This window comes from Ruditapes philippinarum, unplaced genomic scaffold, assembly GCF_026571515.1.
Source record: "Ruditapes philippinarum isolate M1 unplaced genomic scaffold, ASM2657151v2 ctg170_1_1_1_1, whole genome shotgun sequence".
NCBI lineage: Eukaryota > Metazoa > Mollusca > Bivalvia > Venerida > Veneridae > Ruditapes > Ruditapes philippinarum.
In genome coordinates this window covers 167,291-189,424 of record NW_026858297.1, presented here as the reverse complement: position 1 = coordinate 189,424, position 22,134 = coordinate 167,291, and the positions used below count along the sequence as shown (strand labels likewise).

Below are 22,134 nucleotides of genomic sequence, written 5' to 3'. Positions count from 1 at the left end.
ATTAAAAAGACTAGAACTACCCCATACCATCCCCAATCCGATGGAATGGTGGAAAGATTCAATAGAACACTCGTTACTATGTTAAGTACATATGTAAATGATCATCATACAAATTGGGACGAAATGCTTCCCTATGTTATGATGGCATACAGATCATGTGAGCATGAAACTACCGGAATAACTCCAAACATGTGCATGTTAGGTAGAGAAACTACATGTCCGTTAGATATTATGTTTGAAATGCCCCCTAGTATTAAGCCTGTACCTACTAACCAGTATGTATGGGAGCTTAAAGATAAACTAGAAGCAGCCCATTCAATAGTTAGACAATATACAGGTAAGTCTATGAAAAGACAAAAGAAGATTCACGATTCAAGGTTATCATATGAAGTATTTGAGGTAGGTGATAAGGTTTATGTGTATTTTCCAGTAAAGAAAGTTGGGTGCTCTTCAAAGCTTACGTCATACTGGAGAGGACCATATCAGGTAATAGAAAAACTCTCAGATGTTCTGTATAAAGTAGATTGTGGTAGATCACAGGTACCTCAGGTAATTCATTGTGATAGAATGAGAAAAGCTGAGAATCAATCTTTAACTAATGATATTAGTTTTGAAAACATCATTAATACAAATAATGATAATATTGTAGATAAAACTTTAGAAAACTTAGTTAAGAGCTCAGTTGAAGATGACAATTTAGAAAACTTTAAAGTTAAAAGTTCTGTTAGAGATAATGATATAGATGATGAGATTGTGTTAGGCAAACGAAGTAGAAGAAGTCCGTTTTGGATGAAAGATTATGTTCTTTCTATTTTCAGGGAAGATATGGACAAGACAAAGAGTGGGAAAAAGATACCATGTATTTGCCCCTTGTGTAATGAAACGGTGTCACCTACAGATGGTTACAATGAACATTTGTTAAAATGTGCTGGTCAACGACATTCATGTGAAACATGTGGTGTTTCTTTTAAGAAAAGGGCTTATTTGAAACAACATATTGTTAGAAAACACAAAACCAATAAAGTGAATATGCCAAATGAATATCAAGAAAACCAGCAATCAGAAATAAATGCTGAAGTAAGTAAAGTTGAGCAAAGTGAAGCAAAAGCTTCTGAGAGCGATGACGAGTGGGATGTTGATCCGGATATAGAATTGTCTGAACCAGATAATGCTGATAATAATGATGATAAAGATGACCGTAGAGTGAATGATATTCGTCTAGGAAGAATGTATCGGAAACAGACTAACCCATTACCAGTAGTAGCCCCTAAAAAGAGAACAATGAATGAGGAAATAACAGATACATGCAGTTCATTGATGAACAAGAGCACCGCTAGGCGGAGCATTATATGCCCGAAAGTGTTTTTTTTTAGTAAGGATGAAGCATTTGTAAGACATGGAATTCGCTGTTCATCCTATAAAATTTTACAGCTGTAGGTTGATTAATACTTAAGTTATTAATAATGACCTTAACCTTTGACCTTGTGACCCCAAAATCAATAGGGGTCTTCTACCTTATATGGACAATCATCCTAAGAAGTTTGAATATTGTGGGCCAATTGGAACTTTAATTATGCTCTAGAAACTGTTTTCAGTATTAAGGTAAAAGTGACTTTGACCTTGTGACCCCAAAATCAATAGGGGTCTTCTACCCAATATGGATAATCATCCTATGAAGTTTGAATATTGTGGGCCAAATGGAACTTACGTTATGCTCCGGAAACTGTTTTTGGTTTTAAGGTAATTGTGACCTTGACCTTTGACCTAGTGACCCCAAAATCAATAGGGGTCTTTTGCCCAATATGGACAATCATCCTATGAAGTTTGAATATTGTGGGCCAAATGGAACTTAAGTTATGCTCCAGAAACTGTTTTCAGTTTTAAGGTCATAGTGACTTTGACCTTTTGACCCCAAAATCAATAGGGGTCTTCTACCCAATATGAACAATCATCCTATGAAGTTTGAACATTGTGGGCCAAATGGAACTTAAGTTATGCTCTGGAAACTGTTTCCAGTATCAAGGTAATAGTGACCTTGACCTTTGACCTTGTGACCCCAAAATCAATAGGGGTCTTTTATCCAATATGGACAATCATCCTATGCAGTTTGAACATTGTGGATCAATTGGAACTTAAGTTATGCTCCGGAAACTGTTTTCAGTATCAAGGTAATAGTGACCTTGAACTTTGACCTTGTGACCCAAAAATCAATAGGGGTCTTTTACCCAATATGGACAATCATCCTATGAAGTTTGAACATTGTGGGTCGAATGGAACTTAAGTTATGCTCCAGAAACTGTTTTCAGTTTTAAGGTCATAGTGACTTTGACCTTTAGACCCCAAAATCAATAGGGGTCTTCTACCTAATATGGACAATCATCCTATGAAGTTTGAACATTGTGGGTCGAATGGAACTTAAGTTATGCTCCGGAAACTGTTTTCAGTTTTAAGGTCATAGTGACCTTGACCTTGTGACCCCAAAATCAATAGGGGTCTTCTACCTAATATGGACAATCATCCTATGAAGTTTGAACATTGTGGGTCAAATGGAACTTAAGTTATGCTCCGGAAACTGTTTTCAGTTTTAAGGTCATAGTGACCTTGACCTTTGACATTGTGACCCCAAAATCAATAGGGGTCTTCTACCTAATATGGACAATTGAACATTGTGGGTCAATTGGAAGTTAAGTTATGCTCCGGAAACTGTTTTCAGTTTTAAGGTCATAGTGACCTTGACCTTTGACCTTTTGACCCCAAAATCAATAGGGGTCTTCTACCCAATATGGGCAATCATCCTATGAAGTTTGAACATTGTGGGCCAAATGGAACTTAAGTTATGCTCCGGAAACCAAATTGCTAACGGACGGACGGACGGACGGACGGACGTACGGACGGACGGACAGACAGACAGACAGACGGACGCCAGGGGGTATTACATAATATGCCCTTTCGGGCATATAAAAAGAATAAAGTCATTGTAAACAGAAATGATGAGAATAATAATGGAAAAATTCACAGTGGCATAAATAAAGAAATTGATAATGAAAAGGATTTGTTGGAATGTGATGATGAGCTATTAAGGTTTGAGACAACTGACCAAGAAATGGAAAGTAAGGTTGTTAGAGAGGATAACGATCATATTAATAAAAGATCAAATATTAATGAGACTGAGGCCAAAGCTGGCCCGTCAAGTGTTGTGTGTAAGCAAAAAGAGATGTCACATTGCAGTAATTGCATGATATTTTTCGAAGATGATATTATGTATTCTTTACATATGGGGAGTCATAGCTTAGATAACCCTTTTAAATGCAATATTTGTGGAAAATTATTTGACAACAGATACGGGTTTTACACTCATTTCCTCAGGGGACATACAAATTGAAGGTTCAGTTTGTAAAGAGTTGTATAAGACAATACATTCAGAAGTTCTGTTAAATATGTTCATAATGTTATTTACTTTTTGTTTGTTATATGTATACAGGTATATGCAAAAGTTTAATAAAGTTCAATTTGAGATAAGTTGTTGTCCATGCGAGACGCATGAAATCGGAGGCGTGGGAAATGTAACGTTTTTAAGGCACACAAACCCTGCCGGTGAAAAGCTAGCTCACCACTGAGAGTGGTTTATGCCCTTATATATTGGATACTATCCTTTATGTGAATTCATCATCTTTTGTTTTCGCATATTGTAATGCTCATTAAATGACGTTCTACCAACGTCGTTACAATATACTCAATGTCACAACAGTAAATAATCATAATTTATCACTACTAATCATATTTTGTTTCATTTACACTGGGATACATAGAGGATATTTGTTTACAATCAGTGTAAGATCAGAATAAATTTTACTGAGTGACAGCAAAAGGTCTATATTTCAAGAGTGGCGCAGCCATTCACTTCACACTCATATTTTGTAATCACACATTTTTAGATAAACACTGGAATTCCTCATTTATATACAATTAATTGATTATTCTTTAAATTGCATAATAAGATCTCAGAAGTATTTTTTCATACATTACAATATATATGAGCCGCGTCATGACAAAACCAACATAATGGGTTTGCGACCAGCATGGGTCCAGACAAGTCTGCGCATCTGTGCAGTCTGATCAGGATCCATGCTGTTCGCTTACCAACTCTATTAAAAGTGGAGAAACTGACAGCGAACAGCATGGATCCTGATCAGACTGCGCGGCTGGTCTGGATCCATGCTGGTCGCAAACGTGACGCTTGTCGTAACGCGGCTCATATTATTTGGCCCTACATTGAGTCACAACCAACACTGGGTCACAACACTGTAATGCAGGATAGAATAAAGACATTTAAAGACAGAAATCCAGATTTACAGATAATAGAAGTTGTAAGAAAGTTAACTTTGATTCAATTAAAAAATAAAACAGCCACAATGCAGACAGGCAAAAATAACTCTTTGTTTTATTCTTTAAGGGGTCAAAACCTCACTTTCATTTTGACAGTATCAAGCTGTTTTAAAAAAGTATCAATCTCTACTAGTTTGTCTGAAATCAAACATAAAATGAAACCAGTTCTTGAAGATGACCAAATCATTTTTGATGGACAGACAGACTGTATATCAAGGTCAGGAAATGGACAACAGAATCGTATAGATCCAAAACTGTAGGTATGCCTGATTTACCTTATTCCAGAAAATCCTCCATTTGCAGAACAAATACATTGAGAGCCATTGATATTATTTTTACATTGTGAGCTTTTATTACAATTATTGTTCTCACAGTCATCCTTAGTATCTTGTTCACATCTTAAACCACCATATGCTGCAGAAAATATAAACAAATCAAGTCTCATTTATAAAATACAGTTTCACAATGTATATAATGTTAGTAACTATATAGTTCCACAATGTATGTTAGAAACTATATCGCATCACAATTTATGTTAGTAAATACAGTTGATATGGTACAGTTTATCAGTACTGTGTAACAAAGCCTATGTTATCAACCAGATTATGCATCAGCACTAATTAATACCTCTATCAAAAGAATTATATACCAGTACTACTGTGTTTTTTTACAATAAAGATTGTAAACTTGGAAGAGCACTAATGCTTCTTGCACAAGAACTTATGCATGCTTGATGTAACAGCACTAATCATCTAACATATAGGTCATATACCAGCACTAATCATCTAACATAAAGGTCATATACCAGTACTAACAATCTAACATAAAGGTCATATACCAGCACTTATTATCTAACATAAAGGTCATATACCAGCACTAATCATCTAACATAAAGGTCATATACCAGTACTAATAATCTAACATAAAGGTCATATACCAGCACTTATTATCTAACATAAAGGTCATATACCAGCACTAATCATCTAACATAAAGGTCATATACCAGCACTAATCATCTAACATAAAGGTCATATACCAGCACTTATTATCTAACATAAAGGTCATATACCAGCACTAATCATCTAACATAAAGGTCATATACCAGCACTAATAATCTAACATAAAGGTCATATACCAGTACTAATCATCTAGCATTAAGGATTACATACCAGCACTAATCATCTAACATAAAGGTCATATACCAGCACTAATCATCTAACATAAAGGTCATATACCAGCACTTATCATTTACCATAAAGGATAACATACCAGTACTGTTTATCTAACATTAAGGATGACATACCAGCACTTATCATCTTACATATAGGATTACATAGCAGTACTTATCACCTAAAATAAAGGTAATAAACCAGCAGTAATTAACTATCATAAATGTCATTTACCAGCACTAATTATCTAATATAAAGGATTACATACCAGCACTAATCAAGGTCATATAAAAGCACTAATTATCTAACATAAAGGGCATATACCAGCACTAATCATCTAACATAAAGGTCAATTACCAGCACTAATTATATATCATACTGGTCATATACCAGCACTTATTATATTATATAAAGGATTACATACCAGCAGTAATCATCTAACATAAATGTAATGCACCAGCACTAATCATCTAACTTAAAGGTCATATACCAGCACTAATAATCTAACATAAAGGTCATATACCAGCACTTATTATCTAACATAAAGGATTACATACCAGGACTTATCATCTTACATAAAGGATTACATAGCAGTAACTAATTATCTAATATAAACGATTACATACCAGCACTAATCAAGGTCATATAAAAGCACTAATTATCTAACATAAAGGGCATATACCAGCACTAATCATCTTACATAAAGGTCATATACCAGCACTAATCATCTTACATAAATGTAATACACCAGCACTAATCATCTAACTTAAAGGTCATATACCAGCACTTATTATCTAACATAAAGGATTACATACCAGGACTTATCATCTTACATAAAGGATTACATAGCAGTACTAATCATCTAACATAAATGTCATATACCAGCACTAATCATCTACAAGAGCGATCAGTGATCACATGTGTCGCCTCATGATGGCCAATTTCATGTTGGGACAAGTTTTGTGACAGACGGACAGACAGACGGACAGTGCACAACTAGATTTGGTACTGATCATTCCTGTAAAGTTTGGATAAAATTGCACCAGTAGTCTATGAGGAGTAGTCCGGACAAGCTTTTGTTTATCTGGCAACTAACCATGCTAACAGAAAAAACACCTTTTTATCAAAGGGCCATAACTCGGCTAAAAATCATTCAACCGGAAAACCCTTGCAATATGTGCAAGGACTTGAGCTATAGATTTATCCTGTAAAGTTTCATTGAAATTTCATTAGTGGTATAAGAGAAGTCAGTCCGGACAAACTTTAAAAATAACAAGAACTGTCGGAGGACAGTATTGGCTCGACTATTCAAAAATTGTCACAAGGGTGTTTTATTGAGTATAATAATGCTAATTACCTATGAATACATAAAATTGACCGAAAAGGTACAAAGGCTTGTTATTAAGATGTTTTATCAAGAAAACCACTGCTTTGTTATTATGAATGCATAAAAATGTCCAAAAAAGGCACAAACTCTTCAGTAGTAATGGAGATAACAGCTTACAAAACCCGTGCAATATGCGCAAGGACTTGAGCTACAGATCAATTCTGTAAAGTTTCATTGAAATTGCATTAGTGGTATAAGAGAAGTAGTCCGGACAAACTTTAAAAATAAAAATTATTAAAGGGCCATAACTCTGACAAAAAACGTGAACCCAAAAATGCTGACAATATGCACAACTAGACTTGGTACTGATCATTCCTGTAAAGTTTGGATGAAATTGCACCAGTAGTTTATGACGAGTAGTCCGGACAAGTTTTGTGATGGACGGACAGACGGACAGACAGACGGACAGACAGACGACGGAGAAGTGGTTCCTATATGTCGCCACTACTCCGTAGAGGCGACACAACAAAAATTAAGTTAATATACCAGCACTTATCTTCTAACATTAAGGTCATATACCAGCAGAAATCATCTAACATAAAGAATTACATACCAGTACTAATCATCTTATATAAAGGATTACATACCAGTATTAATCATCTAACATTAAGGATAACGTACCAGCACTAATCATCTAACAAATAGGTCATATACCAGTACTAATCATCTAGCATTAAGGATTACATACCAGCACTAATCATCTTACATATAGGTCATATACCAGTACTAATCATCTAGCATTAAGGATTACATACCAGCACTAATCATCTAACATATAGGTCATATACCAGTACTAATCATCTAGCATTAAGGATTACATACCAGCACTAATCATCTAACATAAAGGATTACATATCAGTGCTTATGCTATTATGCTATTAACATATACAAGTTATCTGTTGCTTTAAACACATTCTAATACCAGCAGTAACTCTGACACAATCCCAGTATTCTTGTATGAAATATTTTAGTACTGATAGTAAGTTATGGAACTGGTAGTAAATTTAGAACATGTCTTTGAAATATGTTTGATCTAACTAGTGAATTCTTAGACATGTTTCAAATACATGTTTAATACCAGTGCTAAATTGTTTTATATGCATGATCAAGAATAAAATAGTTTGATGCCTTAGTGAATACAACATTTCTAGATCATAAATCAGCAAAATGTGTTTCCTTAATTATTTTCCTCAACTGTATAACAGAACTGTCTGAGAAACCAACAACTTATAACTCAGATTATGATATACTTTGATAGACTTATTACAATACAAACGCAACATAAACATTCATTTTAATCATTTTAAATACATTGTTGATTTTTGTACAATTACACTACTGGTGAGCTATCATCGATTATATAAAATACAACTAGAAATGTGTCCATAATACACAGGTGCCCCCACCGCGCCACTGTTCTGTCAATCTTATGACTCTAGGTCAAATACTTTTTGAAAACTAAACATCTTTTACTAAGTAAAGGGCAAGAACTTTACAAATACTGAATAGATCCACAAGCAAACCCCAAGGTGCATAAGTTCACATGCTGACCAACATTCTTGTAAACTTTCAGGCCTACAAGTGAAATACTTTTTGAGCTATGCATGAACAAGTTGAAAATTGCAAATTTATACTACTGTAAGTCAAGGGCAATAACTCTAACAAAACTAAAAAAAAATCCACATGCAAAGTCCCAGGTGCATAGCTTCACAGTGATGTGAATCATTATTCCTGTAATTTAGTGATGTTGATCATTATTCCTGTAAAGTTGGTTGATTCTAACTCAAGCACTCAAGGAACAAATAACAACATAATGAAACAGTTTTTACTAAGTCAAGGGAAATAACTCTACAAATACTGGATAAATCCACAAGTGAAACACCAGGTGTAAAACTAAATATGCTGAGCAACCTTCCAGTAAGGTCTAATGACTCTATGTCAAATCCTTTTTGAGTTACATGCGACACAAATTGAAAATTCCAAAATTTTACTAAGTCAAGGGCATTAACTCTAAAAATACTAAAAATATCCAGACCAAAATACCCATGTGCACAACTACACATGCTGATCAACATTCCTGTAAAGTGTCATGACTCTAGGTCAAATACTTTTTGATTTACGTGCGACATGGACAGCCGGAAGGACGGACGGACAAGGGTAATTCTAAATGCCCGCCACTAAAGTGGGGGCACAAAAATGACATTTTTTTACCTGTGTTACATTCTTTTTTTAAGTGGACATCTGCTGGGAAATCTTCATCTATTAAATCAGCTTCTTGAATAGTGTCATTAAACAGTAAACAGAACTGGTTAGCTATAAACGAGGCTTCTTTACACTGGCTATCTGATAAACAGCTTGCATTACACTGTTCTAAAGTTCTTGTCAAATAAGTTTGATATAGTGCAGATGAACTTTGAGAACCCATTTTAACATCATTAGATACCTTCATTTCACATGTGTCCAAATCTAAAATTAACCAAATAAACATAAAATTATAATCACAAATAAATATGCTTTTGTTATTTTGATTAAGCCTTAGACAGTTTTTTTGTGTCCTAATTTTTGTTCATTAAGAATTTCAACATCAAATCTGAGCAGTTCATGCTAGTGTCATTATTGAAACTAGTGACTAAAATGTTAAAATCAACACAAAACAACAACAAAACAATATCAAGTTTAATCCTAAAATAAAAATGTTTAATGATAAAGAAAAAAAAAACTACAGACATGATACAAATATGTTTTTGAGACATTTTTTTAACAGGTTAAATCATTAAAAGAAATAGTCTTGTATTATATATTAGATTATAATAATTAATAATGATTTTTATAATATTGAATTATATCTTTAATAAACATATTTTAATGCACATTTGTATAGTAATAATTAGTGCCCATTTTTTAAAAAAGATGCAAGCTGGGGGTGGCATTTAATGGAGACAATACAATAACTTTTATAGAAGACAACTTGTTAATGTTACTTGCTTAACATACAATATAAGGGACAAAACTTACTTAACTTTTGCTACATAACAATTGCCTTATTTCATTTTTAGATTTTATTTCAACCTCAACCTTTAATTGTATAACTAGCATACATATTGATTAGTAACCCTCTTGAAAGACAAGACAAGAATGTTACAATTCCTTAAGTTTCATCAAAATCTGCCAGTTGTTTTCATTTCAAGCTTATTTTTGATTTTTGCTTTAGTGGCCCTAATGTGTTTATCAGATCAGAACAATTCCTCCAATATAACTATTCAAACTATAAGCCACTTAAGATTTATAATTAAAGGTATATGTTACATCAACTTAATATTATAGCAGATAAACAACTACATAACAACATTTATTGAAACCTTGCATGATCTTAGAATAATTATGATAATAATAAATATAAGCCAAAAATATATGGGGTCACCAATACCATTTTTAAGTTACCTGACTTTTGGTGAATTGATATCTCAAATATGTGAAATAAAATGATTTTGGTTTTTGCTTATTTCACAGTGAATCTCAGGAATAACTTACATCTTCATATTCTTTGAGGTACAATTATTTATACTTTTATCAAAATTTGAGCAAAACAGGTCTACTTGTAATACATTTTTAACATTATGGCACTAAACATTGGAAATGAAAAATAGCAAGTATCACACAATTTGAAATATTTACTTGTCCTGCATGAACATGTGTAGTCCTTGTAAGTAGCTCCACGGATACATGTGCCACCATTTTTACAAGGATTTCCATCACAAATATGGTACATATTCTGACAGCTATCACCATAGTAACCAGAATCTGCATCTGAAAATACCATAATACTACTAATTAGTATGCAAATAATGTATATCATCTAAAGTTGTAAACTAACACCTAAATATACAATAATATACTAGTAATTAGTATGTAAATAATGTACACCATATATAATTGTAGACAGACACCTTAATATAACCCTTAACTCCTTTCTAAAATGGACTAGTCTAGCTTCCATTTTTGAACTGACAATTATAAATTTCAGGGGTATGAAGTTGATTAAAGGTTAGAATGGTAGAAATATGCAGGCTGGTCATGCAACATGGTAAGAATATGCAGGCTGGTCAGACAACATGGTAGGAATGTGCAGACTGATGAGAAAATTTGGTAGGAATGTGCAGGCTTGTTAGACAACATGGTAGGAATATGCAGGCTGGTTAGACAACATGGTAGGAATGTGCAGGCTTGTTAGACAACATGGTAGGAATATGCAGGCTGGTCAGACAACATGGTAGGAATGTGCAGGCTGGTCAGACAACATGGTAGGAATGTGCAGGCTGGTTAGACAACATGGTAGGAATTGTGCAGGTTTGTTAGACAACATGGTAGGAATATGCAGGCTTGTTAGACAACATGGTAGGAATGTGCAGGCTGGTCAGACAACATGGTAGGAATGTGCAGGCTGGTCAGACAACATGGTAGGAATGTGCAGGCTGGTTAGACAACATGGAAGAATGTGCAGGCTTGTCAGACAACATGGTAGGAATATGCAGGCTGGTCAGACAACATGGTAGGAACGTTCAAGCTGGTCAGACAACATGGTAGGAATGTGCAAGCTGGTAAGACAACATGGTAGGAATGTGCAGGCTGGTCAGACAACATGGTAGGAATATGCAGGCTGGTCAGACAACATAGTAGGAATGTGCAGGCTGGTCAGACAACAAGGTAGGAATGTGCAGGCTGGTCAGACAACATGGTAGGAATATAATATGCAGGCTGGTCAGACAACATAGTAGGAATGTGCAGGCTGGTCAGACAACATGGTAGGAATATGCAGGCTGGTCAGACAACAAAGTAGGAATATGCAGGCTTGTCAGACAACATGGTAGGAATGTGCAGGCTGGTCAGACAACATGATAGGAATATGCAGGCTGGTCAGACACCATGGTAATAATGTGAAGGCTGGTCAGACAACATTGTAGGAATGTGCAGGCTGGTCAGACAACAAAGTAGGAATATGCAGGCTTGTCAGACAACATGGTAGGAATATGCAGGCTGGTCAGACAACATAGTAGGAATGTGCAGGCTGGTCAGACAACATGGTAGGAATATGCAGGCTTGTCAGACAACATGGTAGGAATGTGCAGGCTGGTCAGACAACATAGTAGGAATGTGCAGGTTTGTCAGACAACATGGTAGGAATATGCAGGCTTGTCAGACAACATGGTAGGAATATGCAGGCTGGTCAGACAACATAGTAGGAATGTGCAGGCTGGTCAGACAACAAAGTAGGAATATGCAGGCTTGTCAGACAACATGGTAGGAATATGCAGGCTGGTCAGACAACATAGTAGGAATGTGCAGGCTGGTCAGACAACATGGTAGGAATATGCAGGCTTGTCAGACAACATAGTAGGAATGTGCAGGCTGGTCAGACAACATAGTAGGAATGTGCAGGTTTGTCAGACAACATGGTAGAAATGTGCAGGCTGGTCAGACAACATGGTAGGAATATGCAGGCTTGTCAGACAACATGGTAGGAATATGCAGACTTGTCAGACAACATGGTAGGAATGTGCAGGCTGGTTAGACAACATGGTAGGAATGTGCAGGCTGGTTAGACAACATGGTAGGAATGTTCAGGCTGGTCAGACAACATGGTAGGAATGTGCAGGCTGGTTAGACAACATGGTAGGAATATGCAGGCTGGTTAGACAACATGGTAGGAATGTGCAGGCTGGTTAGACAACATGGTAGGAATATGCAGGCTGGTTAGACAACATGGTAGGAATGTGCAGGCTGGTTAGACAACATGGTAGGAATGTGCAGACTGGTCAGACAACATTGTAGGAATATGCAGGCTTGTCAGACAACATGGTAGGAACGTGCAGGCTTGTCAGACAACATGGTAGGAATGTGCAGACTGGTTAGACAACATGGTAGGAATGTGCAGGCTTGTCAGATAACATGGTAGGAATATGCAGGCTGGTTAGACAACATGGTAGGAATATGCAGACTTGTCAGACAACATTGTAGGAATATGCAGGCTTGTCAGACAACATGGTAGGAATGTGCAGGCTTGTTAGACAACATAGTAGGAATGTGCAGGTTTGTTAGACAACATGGTAGGAATGTGCAGGCTTGTCAGATAACATGGTAGGAATATGCAGACTGGTCAGACAACATGGTAGGAATATGCAGGCTTATGAGACAACATGGTAGGAATATGCAGGCTTGTCAGATCACATGGTAGGAATATGCAGGCTGGTCAAAAAACCATGGTAGGAATGTGCAGGCTGGTCAGACAACATGGTAGGAATGTGCAGACTGGTTAGACAACATAGTAGGAATATGCAGACTGGTCAGACAACATGGTAGGAATATGCAGGCTTATGAGACAACATGGTAGGAATATGCAGGCTTGTCAGATCACATGGTAGGAATATGCATGCTGGTCAGACAACATAGTAGGAATGTGCAGGCTGGTCAGACAACATGGTAGGAATGTGCAGGCTGGTTAGACAACATGGTAGGAATATGCAGGCTTGTCAGATAACATGGTAGGAATATGCAGACTGGTCAGACAACATAGTAGGAATGTGCAGGCTGGTCAGACAACATGGTAGGAATATGCAGACTGGTCAGACAACATAGTAGGAATGTGCAGGCTTTGTCAGATAACATGGTAGGAATATGCAGACTGGTCAGACAACATAGTAGGAATGTGCAGGCTGGTCAGATAACATGGTAGGAATATGCATGCTGGTCAGACAACATAGTAGGAATGTGCAGGCTGGTCAGACAACATGGTAGGAATGTGCAGGCTGGTCAGACAACAAAGTAGGAATATGCAGGCTTGTCAGACAACATGGTAGGAATATGCAGGCTGGTCAGACAACATGGTAGGAATGTGCAGGCTGGTTAGACAACATAGTAGGAATATGCAGACTGGTCAGACAACATGTAGGAATATGCAGGCTTGTCAGATATCATGGTAGGAATATGCAGACTGGTCAGACAACATAGTAGGAATGTGCAGGCTGGTCAGATAACATGGTAGGAATATGCAGACTGGTCAGACAACAAAGTAGGAATATGCAGGCTTGTCAGACAACATGGTAGGAATATGCAGGCTGGTCAGACAACATGGTAGGGAATATGCAGGCTGGTCAGACAACATAGTAGGAATATGCAGGCTGGTCAGATAACATGGTAGGAATATGCAGACTGGTCAGACAACAAAGTAGGAATATGCAGGCTTGTCAGACAACATAGTAGGAATATGCAGGCTTGTCAGACAACATGGTAGGAATATGCAGGCTGGTCAGACAACATGGTAGGAATATGCAGACTGGTTAGACAACATAGTAGGAATGTGCAGGCTGGTCAGATAACATGGTAGGAATATGCAGACTGGTCAGACAACAAAGTAGGAATATGCAGGCTTGTCAGACAACATGGTAGGAATGTGCAGGCTTGTCAGATAACATGGTAGGAATATGCAGACTGGTCAGACAACATAGTAGGAATATGCAGACTGGTCAGACAACATGGTAGGAATATGCAGGCTTGTCAGATAACAAAGTAGGAATATGCAGGCTTGTCAGACAACATGGTAGGAATATGCAGGCTGGTCAGACAACATAGTAGGAATGTGCAGGCTGGTCAGACAACATAGTAGGAATGTGCAGGCTTGTCAGACAACATGGTAGGAATGTGCAGGCTGGTCCAGCTCGATATACCGAAGGCAATAATGGTGAATTACTTTCTGTTGAAGCATTATGGTAAAGGTTTAACCAGGGTCTCATGTTTCAATTAAACAAAAATGTACCTCGCCTTAACACAATTAAACATTGTCTTAAGTACAGCTCTAATTCGCTATTCCTTTCATTATCTGTTTACATCAATATTGACAAAAAGGGGTGTCAATAATTCTTATATAAAAGCATACTATTTATCGCCTAAATCTTTAACTACCTAAACAATTACTCACTTCTTAACCGTTCGGCGAAATAGCGTAGTCGTTGAGTGTTGGCTTCGTCAGTGTAGAGACCGTGGTTCGATCCTTGGAAAAGGCATTTTTTCCTTTCTTTATTTTTTTGTTTTTAGATATTTTTCAAAGAACACGTGAATTTATTTCATACAATACTTTTTAGAACATTTAATTTTTATAAATTACACATAATCGCTTTTAACAAGAAAAGTTAGTGGCAACAGACAGTTGTAATTATAGTGATAAATGTGGAATGGAAGAAATTTGAATATACAAATATACAAATGAGCTGGAATTGTTAAAAAAATATAACAAACTGAATTCAGAATTTTAAATAGAATATTTTGTACAGGAATATAATCCCAAAGGCAAACAGGCCAGTAAGGATTAACACCTAAATCTCATACCATAGTTTGATGACTGTTAAAATCAAATACAATGTACAATCAATTTTGCTAAATCGTTATAAGTTTAATTTGAACTTGAACATTACATAATTCTACAACAATGCACTCAAAATTAAAATACATTTCCGAAGCAGTATTATTTTAGCATCTTATCATCAATACAAGAATTATTACAATTGTTGAAGAAACGTTAATAGATATTATACAATTAACATGAATAAACTTAGCAGCAAATACTTAATAAATTGTGTATACATAATAAAAACCTTACAAACATTTTTGAGGAATGAAAATATGATATTAGGCATAAAGATCCCACTGTTTCAACAATCTAAAATAAATCTTACCACAAGTACAGAAAGTACGATGACGTTTGAAAGAGCAATTACCATGACCATTACAATAGTCTCTATCACATTCTGAAATGAAAATAAAACCAACAATTATAATATCTATATATGTTACTTTCAAAACCAGTGAAATGAATGGTTTTAAGTTGGTGAGATACACTCTTCCCTATATAATTTTTTTAGTTATTAGCCTTTGTTCATTTTCATACTATTTTGTATATATATTTACTTTTAAGAAAATAACAACAAAATACAGATAAATTTTGACACTGAATGTTGATATAGAATATAACAAACTTACCATCTGTTATTGCAATACAGTCATCACTCTTTGTGCTGCCAGTAGTTGATGTTTTACTGTTATCACTACATTCTTTACAAGTCATCTGTCCTGTCTGATCCTGGTAGAAGTTAACTGGACATGATGTACAGCCATTCTTATTATAGCCTGTTCTAGAGTATTGACCCGCAGGACATGGTGCTATATATAACATAACAATTGAATTATTACGATTCATTTCGCAAACTTATACATGCAGGTGAATAAAATGATATTTACACAGTATAATAAACAAGTCTACATCCTGCTATAGCAAGACAGTCCAATGTTGAAATTATCATTTACTTACAATAAAGGTACAGTGAATCAAAGTAACACATGATAGTATTTGCAAGACAGAGTATATATCAAATTGTATAGGCTTGCAAGACACGGTAGAGTAATTTTGATTATATACTGTGAATTAGTACAATGAGGCACTCAGGTACATGAGTTTAATTTTGAAACTGTAACATTCTACAAATGTAACAAAGTAACCAGCCAAGACCATAAATCAAAGTGGAATATATCTAGACTTTAAGTTACCAAGTAACAAGACCAAAATAAACGGCAAATTATCAAAGACCTGGGTGTAGACAAAAAGGTAGTTTCCAAATTTAATGAGGATGATATTCATATAAGTTGTCAATGTCTTATTCTTTTCTTCAGACAAAAATAATCGGACAGTATAGATTTCTTACCATAACATCTGGTGTCATCCGGTGCTAAACCATCAGTTGAATAGCCAGTTGGACAAGGTGAGCATTCGTCTTTAGCAGTCCAGTAAGTGTTTGGCTGACATGGTGTGCAAGGATAAAACCCATTTCGAGATATCAACCCTGCTGCACAAGTTCCTGAAAATACAAAACAAGTGAAATCACCTTCATCAGATACATTTGACAATTCTAAAACTGCAAACTATTTTCATAAAGATTTAATTCAAACTATATCAAGAGTAAATGAATAACAATGACACAAGTGTAATGATTGAATGTATAAACAAACACAAGTGTTACAAAATGGAAGCATGTGTAAACAAACAAAAGTGCAACAACAGAATGTGTAAACAAGTGAAATGATAGAATGTGTAAACAAGTATAATGATAGAATGTGTAAATAAGTGTAAAGATAAAATGTGTAAACAAGTGTAAAGATAGAATGTGTTTAAAAAGTAATAATATAATGTGTTAACAAGTGTATTGATAGAATGTGTTAACAAGTGTAATGATAGAATGTGTAAACAAGTGTAATGATAGAATGTGTAAACAAGTGTAATGATAGAATATGTAAACAAGTATAATGATGTAATGTGTTAGCAAGTGTTATATGATAGAAAGTATTAACTAGTATAATGATAGAATGTGTAAACAAGTGAAATGATAAAATGTGTTAACAAGTGTAATGATTGAATGTTTAAACAAGTGTAATGATAGAATCTATTAACAAGTGTAATGATTGAATGTGTAAACAAGTGAAATGATAAAATGTGTTAACAAGTGTAATGATTGAATGTTTAAACAAGTGTAATGATAGAATCTATTAACAAGTGTAATGATTGAATGTGTAAACAAGTGAAATGATAAAATGTGTTAACAAGTGTAATGATTGAATGTTTAAACAAGTGTAATGATAGAATCTATTAACAAGTGTAATGATAGAATATGTAAACAAGTGTAATGATAGAATATGTAAAAAAGTGTTATGATAGCATGTGTAAAGAAGTGTAATCATAGAACGTAAAACAAGTGTAATGATAGAATGTGTTAACGAGTGATAGGAAAGAATGTGTAAACAGGTGTAATGATAGAATGAGTTAACAAGTGTAATTATAAAATATGTAAACAAGTGTAATGATAGAATGTGTTAACAAGTGTAATGATAGTATGTGTAAACAAGTGTAATGATAGAATATGTTAACAAGTGTAATGATAGAATGTGTAAGCAAGTGTTATGATAGAATGTGTTAAAAAGTGTAATGATTGAATGTGTTAACAAGTGTAATGATAGAATGTGTTAACAAGTGTAATGATTGAATGTTTAAACAAGTGTAATGATAGAATCTATTAACAAGTGTAATGATAGAATATGTAAACAAGTGTAATGATAGAATATGTAAAAAAGTGTTATGATAGCATGTGTAAAGAAGTGTAATCATAGAACGTAAAACAAGTGTAATGATAGAATGTGTTAACGAGTGATAGGAAAGAATGTGTAAACAGGTGTAATGATAGAATGAGTTAACAAGTGTAATTATAAAATATGTAAACAAGTGTAATGATAGAATGTGTTAACAAGTGTAATGATAGTATGTGTAAACAAGTGTAATGATAGAATATGTAAACAAGTGTAATGATATAATGTGTTAGCAAGTGTTATGATAGAATGTGTTAACAAGTGTAATGATAGTATGAGTAAACAAGTGTAATGATAAAATGTGTTAACTATTGTAATGATAGAAAGTGTAAACTAGTGCAATGATAGAATCTGTAAACAAGTGTAATGATAGGATGTGTAAACAAGTGTTATGATTGTGTGAGTAAACAAGTGTAATGATAAAATGTGTTAACTATTGTAATGATAGAATGTGTAAACAAGTGTAATGATAGAATGTGTTAACAAGTGTAATGATAGAATGTGTTAACAAGTGTAATGATAGAATGTGTAAACAAGTGTAATGATAGAATGTGTAAACAAGTGTAATGATAGAATATGTTAACAAGTGTAATGATAGAATGTGTAAACAAGTGTAATGATAGAATGTGTAAACAAGTGTAATGATAGAATGTGTTAACAAGTGTTATGATAGAATGTGTTAACAAGTGTAATGATAGTATGTGTAAACAAGTGTAATGATAGAATATGTTACCAAGTGTAATAAAATGTAATGTGTTAACAAGTGTTATGATATGTTGTTGAAACAAGTGTAATGATAGAATGTGTAAACAAGTGTAATGATAGAATGTGTTAACAAGTGTAATGATAGAATGTGTTAACAAGTGTAATGATAGAAAGTGTAAACAAGTGTAATGATAGAATGTGTAAACAAGTGTAATGATAGAATGTGTAAACAAGTGTAATGATAGAATGTGTAAACAAGTGTAATGATAGAATGTGTTAACAAGTGTAATGATTGTATGTGTAAACAAGTGTAATAATAGAATATGTTAACAAGTGTAATGATAGAATGTGTTAACTATTGTAATGATAGAAAGTGTAAATTAGTGTAATGATAGAATGTGTAAACAAGTGAAATGATATAATGTGTTAACAAGTGTAATGATAGAAGTGAAATGATTTTTTGTGGAAAAAAGTGTAATGATACAATGTGTAAACAAGTGTAATGATAGAAGAGGTTAACAAGTATAATGATAGAATGTGGAAACAAGTGTAATTATAGAATGTGGAAACAAGTGTAATGATAACGTTTCTAGTTCAGCCAAGTTACTCAGAAGAAGCTGAGGAAGAAAGTACCTCTCATAATACAGCTATTTCATTTGAAAAAAATGTTCACATATCTGATTTAACTGTCAATAAAATATCATAAATTATAGTTTCATTTGTTATGCAATGAAGGTATCATACCTTACGTTTAAAATTCTTTCATTTCTATGTTACAAGGACTGACAGTTTATTCAATCAATTCATTTATTAAGTTTTGCAAAATAAGAGAGTTATAAATGAACTATATAACTATTCAAGATATTTGTACTTACGTTGACAACTGGTTTGATCACCATTTGGGAACTGTCCTTTAGGGCATTCTTTACAGCTTGTCTGGGCTAAACCATTTTGGTATTGTCCGGCTGGGCATGCTTTAACAATATTTGTATCCTCATCAAAATATTGTGCAGGACCATGTTGTACTGTGATAAAATATAATATATTTTCATTTCTTGCATCAAATTTATTACAGTTTCACCAATTCATTAAGACAATATACAATGTATTAATTCTTTATATTAACATTTTGCTTGAATCATAAAAATAAAATATGACTGGAAACAATCATTGTTCAAAACAGTAATGCCTAAGTGTTTAGTAAAAAAATAAAATGAGCAGGGGAATTCCATTTACTGATAACAAGGTCAAATTCTTTAAAACATAATGTGAATACAATAAAGTCCATGCTTAATTATGGAAAAATAATTTAAAAAAGATTCAACAGATGTAAGATACAGATTTCCATCACATTTTGATTCATATTATTATTTTTAATTAATTCAAGGCAATAGATGCTTTGATATAGCCATGTTATATATGACAATATACAGGGCATTAAACTGTCAACATTAAGTCACTTACTCTAGTTGTTGAACTCTTTTTTATAATATTAAATTATTTAAGTGATCTTTGAGAAATAGCCATTATACATATTCTGCTCACAACAAAGAAATTTTCCGACAATATCTTTACTAATTTAAAATGTATTCTTTTCATCAATACTCAAATATAAGCCTTACTACAGTGAAAATGATATTTTATAATTTCTTTGTCCACTGAAAAGCATAAAATAAAGAACAGCATGCGACCACGCGTATTAAGTGAATTTTGTCTTGTTAAGCAACTTTTGCTCAACCTGACCAGCGACCGCTAATTAGTCATGTAATTGAGATCAAGTGACAACTTTTTCCTGTCAGGTGTTTGAGGTTTTAGAGAACGCCGCCTCATGATGTCACAAAACACAATATATGAATTGGCAAAAAGCCTTATTCCCCATACCATTTTTAGCACATGCAAATGAAGTTAAGTACATGTATGATGCTTATTCTCTAATAAATTCAATAGAACAATGCAACGCTTTGCCCCTACAGTGATGATTTATACGCTTCTCTCTTGATATTTACACTGCATTGAACTTGATCAGCAGTTAATTAAATTGATCATTACAATTAGACATAATTTAAATTTTCAAATTAAAAATGCACAATAAAAAGCATTTATACTCTTGAGATTTTAAGTGTCAGGGATAAGGAAAAGCAAAAGAGGAGCCTAAAATTATAGAAAATATCAAAAGTGTATGTAGCGGAAAAAACTGTTTTATTGATAAATATGAGAAAGTCATTTTTTTTTATTTTAATATCTATTTTGATTGTCAGAGTGTTATAACTATTAAACATATTGATATAAATGTAATTGAAAAACTTCCCCAGCACAAAGGAAAGATATCATGAATGAATTTTGACTTTTTTTCATGCTTTGTGTTAAGAGAGTGATGTATTAAGTGACAATTTTTGTTGTTTCTCTTGAGCGGTGGCTAAATACATGTTTGCCTGTATTATATTTGACTGAGTCTAAGACAACATAAGATTACAGAGAACTCACAGCAAATATTGCCATCAAGGTAATACCCAGTCTTGCAATTCTTTGTTCCTTGTCCATTTGTTATTGTCTCTACAGTCAGGGTCTGTAGATTTTCATTGCATGTCAAATTAGTATTGTTAACAACAAATACCGAGTTAACTTTATTCACTATTTTCTGGATACATTCATCAGCAGCGGCCACAGTGACAGATGACTGCAGGGTTAGTTTCATAGTTGTTTTATACTAAAATATCAAAATAAGTTCTTGTTAGTCCAAATTTCAGGTCCTACTGACACTCAAAATGTTATACAAAATAGCAAACTTGCAAAGTGGATAGATTATTCAAATATAAAACAATGTAGGATATCAAAATATTTCATTCTCCTACTTCCCCCAAAAAACTAACAAATCCTCAATAGCAAACAAGACCATTAATAACAACTAATATAAGAAAATATTATGTTATCATATAACATATTTAAACACTCACTGTTAATATTTATTATTACATCTTGCCTTTCACAAATTTGATAAAAATACATAAATTGTCTAAATATATATTATGTATGTCTTACTATAAAATTTTCATTTGAAACAGTATTAGCTGTCACATCTGAAATTGTCCATGATTGACTACAGAGATTGCTTATTCTGGATCTGAAAGTATTTACACTCCCAGTCACAGCACTACGAAAGGCATCCAAACATCCCAAAGTAAGAAAACTTAATCTATGTTGTACTGTGAACGGAACATCATACTGTGGGTTGTTTTGCCCTGAAATATGCATGGATAAAACTAATAAATAAACACTTCAATATATACATGTATTCAACAGTCATAA

General features: G+C 34.0%; 1 protein-coding gene across 1 annotated transcript in view; it reads right to left on the bottom strand.

The window, feature by feature from the left end:
• Window positions 1-22,134, bottom strand: part of LOC132752704 (uncharacterized) — a 136,171-nt gene that overhangs the window by 89,857 nt on the left and 24,180 nt on the right. Inside the window, exons 16-24 of the mRNA XM_060743068.1 lie at window positions 21,868-22,067; window positions 21,313-21,535; window positions 19,704-19,853; window positions 16,692-16,844; window positions 15,973-16,152; window positions 15,669-15,740; window positions 10,618-10,749; window positions 9,154-9,408; window positions 4,662-4,800 (exon numbers count right to left, since the gene is read on the bottom strand). Coding sequence (XP_060599051.1) covers window positions 4,662-4,800; window positions 9,154-9,408; window positions 10,618-10,749; window positions 15,669-15,740; window positions 15,973-16,152; window positions 16,692-16,844; window positions 19,704-19,853; window positions 21,313-21,535; window positions 21,868-22,067 — 1,504 coding nt within the window. The remainder of the gene's footprint in view (window positions 1-4,661; window positions 4,801-9,153; window positions 9,409-10,617; window positions 10,750-15,668; window positions 15,741-15,972; window positions 16,153-16,691; window positions 16,845-19,703; window positions 19,854-21,312; window positions 21,536-21,867; window positions 22,068-22,134) is intronic.